The 9444-nt window shown below is 41.0% G+C and overlaps 1 protein-coding gene across 1 annotated transcript; it reads right to left on the reverse strand.

Moving 5' to 3' along the window:
- Window positions 1-2627: 2627 nt before the first annotated feature.
- Window positions 2628-3581, reverse strand: LOC119508115 (glomulin-like). The gene is made up of 2 exons (XM_037801574.1): window positions 3349-3581; window positions 2628-3147 (listed from the first exon to the last, which is right to left on the reverse strand). Exons 1-2 carry the CDS (start codon window positions 3553-3555, stop codon window positions 2650-2652), a joined length of 705 nt encoding a protein of 234 aa, XP_037657502.1. The 5' UTR covers window positions 3556-3581; the 3' UTR covers window positions 2628-2649.
- Between the last annotated feature and the right edge of the window lie 5863 nt (window positions 3582-9444).

Consider the following 9444-nt stretch of genomic DNA (forward strand, 5'->3'; position numbering starts at 1 on the left):
AGGTAACTTCTGGTAAAGTGTGGCCCACCTCAGTCAGGATGGGTCTTAATCCTATCACTGGAGTCCTTTATAAGAGGAATGAAATTCAGACAGAAAAAAAAAAAAAAAAAAAAAAAAGAAAGCCACAGGAAGTTAGAAGCTGAAATCAATGAAATCCAGAGAGAATGGAGAGTCTAGGAAAGGCCTCCATGTGCATTGCCATGTGACAGAGGAGCTAAGGACCGAGGATTGCTGGCAGCCAAACCCCAGCATGCTACCTTAGCCTTGTGGATGTCCTGATTTGGACATTTCCCCAGCCTCAAAACCATGAGCGAATAAATTCCCATTGTTTAACCCAACTCATTTCATGTTATTGGTTTGAACTGCTTGGGAAACTAAAACAGGTGATATGGTGGGAGTGGGGATATGCTTGTTTACTCAGAGGAGGTGACATGAAACATATTGAATGCCCAGGGAATTGATGAAGAGATGTCAGGAGAGGAGAAGATATGGTAATATTAGTGTGAAGTTCACTAATGCAAGGTGTTAATAATAGGGTGGTATATGGGGAAAAATCCATCCAATGTAAACTATGGATCTAGTTAAGAGTACACTTTTAATATTCTTTTATCATTTGTAACACAGGTACCATACTAATGCAAAGGGTCAACAATAGGGGAGTGTGCCTGTATGGATATATTATGTCCCCCAAAACACCATGTTCTTTAATGCAATCTTGTGGGGGCAGACATATTAGTGTTGATTGGGTTGGAATCCTTTGCTTGAGTGTGTCCACGGAGATGGGACACAATCAACTGTGGGTGAAAGATCGATTAAATTGTTTCCATGGAGATGTGGGCCCTGCCCATTCAGGGCGGGTCTTGATTTAATCACTGGAGTCCTATAAAAGAGCTCACGAACAGGAGGACCTCAGAGAAGCTGAGAGAAATATTTTGGAGATGGCCATTGAAAGTAGACTTTTGCTAGTCCAGAGTTTGCCGGGGAGAAACTAAGAGAATACCCCCAGAGGCCTAGAGAGAAACGTCCTGGGAGAAAGCCATTTTGAAACCAGAACCCTGGAGCAGACGCTAGCCATGTGTCTGTGCCTTCCCAGATTACGGAGGTTTTCTGGATGCCATCGGTGTTCTTCAGTGAAAGTACCCTATTGTTGATGCCTTTGTTTGGACACTTTTATGGCCTTAAGACTATAACTTTGTAACCAAATAAACTCTCTTTATGAAAGCCAATCCATTTCTGGTATTTTGTAGCATTAGCAAACTGGAACAGGAGGTACATGGGAATGTTGTATTTTTTACATGATTTTTCTGTAAACCTACAACATTTCTAATTAAAAAAAAAAAAAAAGAATCTGGGGGAAAAAAAAGATTAGTGTGAAGCAGATACATGTTTTTTGCCCTAAGATGTTACCTGGGGCAGCTGCCTTTTAAGCATCTGTGCTTATTTATGTCTTATATATATCTGTGCTTATATATATGGTGCTTTGAATCCCAAGAATATTAGGTTTCCAACAGAATAACATCTGATATGTGAACTTTATAATTGAAATAGCAATGATTATTGATCCAATTGGACATGACTAATTTCATTAAGTAAGGTCAAATAAAAATACCACTAATTTTATTAAGTAAATCCTATGTTCAACTCTACAGAAGAAATGCGCTACTTTATGTCCTAGAACCTCAGACTTCTGTTGAAAAAGGTCTCTTAGGAGGAAATCTGTTTTCTGTCTTGAGTCCTCTCTTCCCACATACTAGGGCTTTGTCTCCTCAGGTCCCCTATTTCTTCATTTTCTCCTAAAAAAGAACATTTTCTTTTCATTTTAATAATTAAAAAATATAACCACTATATACAGATTAGAGTAGAAAAACCAATCAACATGTACAAGTTACAAAAGTTCCTGAAATGTTGAAAGTTCTCATAGTAATTATTTACCATTCTAATGTATTGAGTCCTCTTCTGAGGTTCACTCCAGTTTTTGTTTTGAGACAGCCTATTCTACCTTGTCTGGATTAGGTGCCAGACCAACTTAGTCTGACTATAGCCTGGGGTTGATATGTTAGTTCTGTGATATGTTAGTTATAGTTGAGTCCCTTCCAGAACATGCTTTCAGAACTAATCCTTGCATCCCACTACTTTCCTTCCCCAGCTGAACCCCCATCCCTTGGGTCCTCAAGGTGACCTAGTATGCATCAAAATCACCTAGAGGGTTTATTAAAACTCAAGTTGCTGGACTCCACCCACAGAGTTTCTGATTAAGTATGTCTGGGGTGGTGTACCAGTTTGTATATATTATGTCCCCCAGAAAAAGCCATGTTCTTTGATGCAATCTTGTAGGGGCAGACGTATTAGTGTTGATTAAGTTGGAAACTTTGGATTAGGTTGTTTCCATGGAAATGTGACCCATCCGAGTGTAGGTGATAACTCTGATTAGATAATTTCCATGGAGGCATGGCTCTGCCCAATCAGTGTGGGCCTTGATTAGTTCACTGGAGCCCTATAAAAGCTCAGACAGAAGGAGCTCACTGCTAGCTGCAGGTGAGAGACACATTTTGAAGATGGCCGTTGGAAGCTGACAACTAACATTTTGGAGAGGCACATTTTTTTTTTTTTTTTAGTATTTTACTAGTTTTTATTTAGAAGGTAGAACCTTCACTTTATCCCAATATTTTCTTCACAGGTAGACTTTGTTTTTATCTCAATGAGTTCTTCTACTCGAGCCAGCACACTTTCAATCAAATCAAATGTAAAAAGAGCTGAATGTAGTACCTTAAGCTGCATTTCAGGAGGCATGTTAGGGATCTCCTCTCCACCTACTGTTATAGAGCAAAGATCTTTACACTTCTGGAGTTCTTGGCTATTTTCTTGGCTATTTTTAATTTCTGCTTCATAGTGTGCTTTTGACATATTAAGTCCTGTATGGAGTGGCTTTAAAAAATTATTCTCAATCTTTCCAAGTTCTGTCCATAATCCAGTATGACAGTCATTTTCATTATCTTTGATAACCAAATACCTCAATAAATTTAATGATGCCATGATCCTATCTGAGTTTTGCAGTAAATCTGTTTCAGCACCCTCTGGGAGAAAGAGTACCAAATCTAGAAGGGAAATCAGCTGTGGTCCTGTAAACCATTTGTTGTTAGGTGTTCTCTTCAATGATACATCAATTTGATTTTTGATATTTTGAATAATAAAAGCTTCCACACCTGAATGATTACTTGTATTCAATAAGCACCTAAACAATGCATATTTGCCTTGTGAATCCAACTTGTTAATATATAGCTGAAGCACAGCTAAACTCTTTTTCCTCAACGTCTCAATGGGGCAAAGTGTCATTACTTTCACTAAACCCTGAGGTACAGTAAGAAAACTCTTGATTTCTAAATACTGATGAAGTAGACTGTTGTCTTCCATTCTCAATAAACCATTCTCCAATAGATTCAATCCTTTGGAGAAAACAGACTCTTCTGTTCTTTGCAAAAAGACTTCAACATGCCCCATATTAAGTTGCAAGAGGTACGATGGGCTGAACACCAGCGGAAGCTGATCAATACCCATGCCCAGTACAAATACTAGATATGCCAGAGAAGCCATTCTCCTTTTCCTTCCATGATTAAAAATCATTTTGGGGAAAGGGTCTCCCATTGCTGACAAAAAACCTATGATTTCAGATGCAAAACACCTTAAAGGATCATTTTCAGCTTCTTCAGGCTGTTCGAGGAATTGTGCTGTCAGCAAAGGGTATTTCAAGCTTTTGAAACAAAATTTCAGTAATTCATCCTTTAACTTTTCATTTTGCAGTGAGTTTTCTTTGTCATCAATGACTTCTTCCACAAAAGGTTTAGTGAACTCTATTAAGGCCTTACAGCACTGACAAAGGCCGTAGTCATCTGTTTGTATTTGTTCTTTTGAGTATGGAACAGGAAGAAGAGACAGCTGATTCCAAAGGGTAGACAATGCTAATCCAGCTGAATATGCCTTGTTGTTATGAAGTTTCTGAATCACTGTCTGTAAAAGCTGAAGTAAAAGAAGAATAATTTGGGATATCTGCTTTCCAGAGTGTTCTTCAATCAGTTCAAGCAAACCCAACAATAATTCCTTTGGATTACATAATTTTACCAATAAATTAAGCATCAGAAAATAATCTTTTCTTTTATCATCTTCCTTATTATTCCACAAAAGACACCGAACAACAGGACCAACAAGATTCCAGCCCATATTCTTAATGATGGCCTTGTTCTTTTCATTTTGAATAATTTCTAACAGTTGATCTGTATATCCCTCATCTATACACCTTTGGCCTGCTAACTGAAACAGACCAAAATCTTCTTCTTTAAAATTTTGCTCTTCTAGGATTTGACATCTCCTTATTATGGATTGAAGTTCTTCCACAGCCATTCTTGGTTATTTTTCCTAGTTTCAATGCGGGCGGACCTCTTGCCCTTCTCCGGAGAGGCACATTTTGAAACCAGAACTACAGAGCAGATGCCAGCCACATGTTTCCCAGCTAACAGAGGTTTTCCAGCCACCATTGGGCATCCTTCAGTGAAGGTACCCTGTTGTTGATGGACACTTTATGGCCTTAAGACTGTAATTTTGTAACCAAATAAACCCCCTTCATAAAAGCCAATCCATTTCTGGTATTTTGCATTCTGGCAGCATTAGCAAACCAGAACAGGTGGGGTCCAAAAGTTTGCATTTCAAAGAAGTTCCCAGGGGTTGCTGATGCTGCTGGTCTGGAACCACACTTTGCCTAGATTAGTCAGGGTCCTCGCTCATAGCTGGTTCCAAGCTTCAGCCTTCTCTACCCTGTCACAATCAGACATCTCTACAACTCCGCCCTAGAAGCTCCAAGCTTCACATCTGGTCCCCTGGAAGATGAAGTCAGTTTTATACCTAAACCCTAGAGATGCTTTTCCAGACTTCAGTCTGGGGAGCACTGTTCTGACAGTTGTCTGGCATTAGTAATCTCTGGGGCTTTGGGTTTTAGGAGCCTAATGCTCTCTTAATCCCAGCTCCCTCTGTTCTTGTCAGATGCCTGCAGCATATCCACCCCATTGGAAAGAACACTGTAAAAGCTCATGACTGTGGAGGAGAAAAGAATTTATTCACGATCTTGCAAGAACAGGCACACAACCAAAAATGTGGCAGGCATGCCGTTCAACAGAACACAGCAATATTTATATCTTAAGCCTGACACGCAAGTCCCTCCCCTGTTTCTTCATTGGCTGGATACTCCAGAGGGTACAGCCTATCCGAGAGAGCTAATTAGCCCACATTTGGGAAGGAGCTAGCGCTAACTCTGGGCTTATGTCAGGGGCCCTCTCCTTCCCTTTAACCAAGAAGCCCATTTGAGCCTGTCTTGTCTAGTTTCCATTTTCCCTACTCCACATTGCCTTTATGTGAAAGTTAAACTTAACCCTTTCTTACAGATTCCCTCCTCTTTCTTTTTAAACTCTCTCTTTTTAATTTTCACATTCTAGTTTTTCAAATTTGCTAAGAGCTTTTTGACATTCCTCATCATAGGGATCTTTCTCTTTGAGGAGGGTATAGATTACATGGGCATTTGCTTGGTTAGGGCAGTTTCAATGAGTCTTTGAGCTAACCCCCGTGCACGTGGGATAATGCAACACCCCAATGCTGGGAGTACTCTGGCTGAAATAAGGGAAGTTAAAGCAGACATTGCAACCCCTTTTCATTTCCCAAACCAATTTTCCAACCACCCCATGAATGGGTTGTTAATGCTAGAATTTTCTGCTAGTTTTTTGAGGTAAGGCTGTTAAGCCTTGTAAAGCCTTGGTGATAGCTCTGTCAGGTGCCCTATTATTGGGGATAAATGTGCAACAGTTTCCCCCAATTATAATATAATATAATTATAATAATTATATCCTCCCTTTTCAGCCAACATCATGTCTAGGGCCATCCTATTTTCCCATGCCATTTGGCTAGTGGCATCTAACTGTCCTACTATTCCCTTAATGGCATCCCTGGTAGAGTTGATAAACCTTTGCTGATTATAATAGATATAATTGATCCAATCCACATTTTTATTGATGGTGACCCACCAGAATAAGAATGATTCAAATCCTGCAGCCACTTGATTTCTAGCTTTAAACTTATCTGGAACTCCCTGGGTGTTCTAGTTTGCTAATGCTGCCAGAATGCAAAACACCAGAGATGGATTGGCTTTTATAAAAGGGGGTTTATTTGGTTACACAGTTACAGTCTTAAGGCCATAAAGTGTCCAAGGTAACACATCAACAATCAGTTCCCTTCACTGGAGGATGGCCAATGGTGTCCAGAAAACCTCTGTTAGCTGGGAAGGCACATGGCTGGCATCTGCTCCAAGTTCTGGTTTCAAATGACTTTCTCCCAGGATGTTCCTCTGTAGGCTTCAGCTCCTCAAAAATGTCACTCTTAGTTGCTCTTGGGGCATTTGTCCTCTCTTAGCCTCTCTGGAGCAAAAGTCTGCTTTCCAAGGCCTTCACCAAAATGTCTCTGTAAGCTGAAGCTCCTCTCTGAGTTCTAGAGCTTTCTTCAAAGTGTCCCTCTTGGCTGCAGCAAGCTTGCTCCTTCTGACTGAGCTTATGTACTGCTCCAGCAATCAAGGCCCATGCTGAATGGGTGGGGCCATGCCTCCATGGAAATTATCTCATCAGAGTTATTACCCACAGTTGGGTGGGTCACACCTTCATGGATACACTCAAAGCTTCCAATCTAATCAGCCAAAACATCTGCCCCACAAGTCTGGGGGACATAATACATTCAAACCGGCACATCAGGGAACCCCTATATCATCTAAATAGATTTGTTCATCAAAGGAACTAGATACATTTCGTACATTTCTTTTATCTCTTTTGCCTTGGGTTGGTACTTTTTCTTTACTTTCAAATGCCAGGGTGAATGGGATAGCCCAATGAACCAGAGTGCAGGTTCCTCCCCACTTTTCAGGTAGTGTTGGCCAGAAGACACCCTTCCCTCAGTGCCACCAGAGGTCTGCTCAGGGTATAGCTAAGCTGGAGAAGTTGCCAGTACTATCCTTACTCACGTTCCGTGCTCGTGGACACAAGGCCATGTTTCCAAGATCCTGGAGCCCTTCCTCCCATCTGGAGAGACAGGTGGAGTGGTTTCTGGAACCAAGGTGAGAAGCTGGTACAGCCTTGACACTTCTGGATTGGAGGGAAAAGGGAGGACATCATACTACAACTTTCACCAGGAGTAGCATTTTGAAAGAGGAGTATCATACACTTAAACTCCTTTTCATGCTTTTCCAAACCGAAGGGGAAGGGCACAATCTGAACAGTGGGTTGGCCTGTTTCACAAGCATAACAGTTGCTTTTGTTTAGACTCTGGACGGAATATTTGACCCAGGCATTTGTATCTCCATAATCTGTCTCTATTTCTATGGTCTGCTTTAAGTCTCTGGCCTCAAATACTCTAATGAACTTGGGCTCATTTTGAACTGGAGAGTTGGACTCCAGCCAAGTTTCCTCAGCTATTACTGATGAGTTAGTTGGAGAGGGTGTTGTTGGGAATGCATTGGGTGGGGAGGGGAAGACTTGGATACAAAACAATCCCAGGGGGTCTGTGTCCATGACATTAGTTCCCATCCCATACTTTTGGTTAACCTGTTTGTCTGCTTCCCTAACAGTTATTATTACTGGATTACACTGGAGATCTTTGCAATTTGGTGGAGCATTGCCTTTGTAAAAGGTTATTTTATCCCTTAATGGTTTCCCCTCAGACATGGGTGTGACCCATCCCTTATACTGTGTTGTCCACCAAACAGTGTTCCAGGAGTAACAAGGGTTAGGATCCATAAGTTACACCCTGAAAAGTTCACCGCCCCCAACAGTTTGGCTTTTTAACTAAAAAGTTTGCCCACATAGATACTTACTTTCCTCCTTCAGCTGTTGCTGATGTTTTAAGTCCCCACAGTTAATTACCTGACAAGCATCAAACTGCATGGTTTGGGACTCCCAGCCCTTCATTACATTTACAACCAGTTTGATGGAACTTACATTTTGAACATGGAACATTATAATTAGTAAAAGTAATTTCATGTTTAGGCTAAATGTAAGACACTATGCAAAAACACAGGATTTGAGCCACCCTCTCTTTCTTCCCAATATGCTTTTTCAATTACTGTCTTTTTAGAGTGATCCTTAGGGGATCCGAGGTGGGATTTACTTCCCAGGACTCGGGAGGAGTTGCCAGGTACTTATCATCTGGTTCAAGTACTGGTCCTTTTACTTGGGTGTAATGAGTCCAGCCTTTTTCTGCTGTTCAGACTGCCATTTCAGTTGTCAGCAAGACTTGATAGGGTCCTTCCCAGTTTGGTTGAAGTTTGGGCTCCTTCCACAACTTGATTAGGATCCAACTTCTGGGTTGGTGTTGATGGACAGCAAATTTAAGAGGCAGAGTCTGGGCCAGCAAACCATGATGCCTAAGGGATGACAAAGTAGGAGACAAAGCCAGTACATAATTTTTAAGGAAGAGGTCCTTTGAATCTAAGGAAGGGAGATTTCTAGTTTTAGCTGCCCACTGGGGGCATCCCAGTGTAATTAACTTGAATACTCTGAAATGGCCTGAGGCCTGGTTCCCTTCCCCCATGTACTTGTTTCCTTAGGACTTTTTTTTAACCCTTTGGCAAATTATGCATTGTTCACATATTTGTGTGGCTACAGTATAAAGGCCCACACATCCAAAATGCTTAAGAACTAGATTACACATGGCCTGTACTCCCCAATGGCCCCCCTGGTGTAAAACTGCTAATACCTCCTTTAGGTACAGATACTTCTGAACTCATTTGCATGAAGAGCAGCAAGAATTTACCAACATTTAAGGCTATTTACTGGTCAAAAAGAATGGAACAATTAGGCTACAGGACAACAGTAATTTAGAATAACCCAAGATTAATGAACACAAAAAGGCTCACCATTCTTAAATGCCCACTCGAAATCCAGTCTTTAGTACACCTAGTTTAGTGATGCCTGGATATACTTGATTCACATATATGTACACCTTGAATACACACACAAAGTTTGCTGTCAGATGAGTAATAACCCACTCTCCAGGGAGAGGAGGACAAGCCTTGGTGTGTGGCATTTGACAATATATGTGGTGTCTCTATTCCCACCAGAGCCAATTTAAAGCTAGCAACCTGGCATCACTAAATGCAGAGCTGGGAAGAGATATGCACCACTCACTGTCCCAAGTTCATTCGATTCAGCGTCAGTGAACCTCAACCCCTTTTACAGGATCATGTGCATACAATCCACTTGCACTTTGAATATGAACCTTTTGCTTTTGCCCAAAATATATAAGCAAAACCATACTACACATCACAAGAACACACAGCCCCTTATATATCTGGAACACAGACAGATACATATAACTTATATACACACCCATATCCATACAAAACATGCACACATTATGCCCATT

Source organism: Choloepus didactylus, chromosome 13 (assembly GCF_015220235.1).
Source record: "Choloepus didactylus isolate mChoDid1 chromosome 13, mChoDid1.pri, whole genome shotgun sequence".
Lineage (NCBI taxonomy): Eukaryota > Metazoa > Chordata > Mammalia > Pilosa > Megalonychidae > Choloepus > Choloepus didactylus.

Bases quoted from the DNA above. Each gene is read 5' to 3' on its own strand.
- LOC119508115 (XM_037801574.1), bottom strand. From the start codon at position 3,555: ATGGGTATTGATCAGCTTCCGCTGGTGTTCAGCCCATCGTACCTCTTG. The intron at 3,148-3,348 runs GGTTTAGTGAAA...GTATCATTGAAG, and splicing joins GTTTTCTTACTGTACCTCAG to AGAACACCTAACAACAAATG.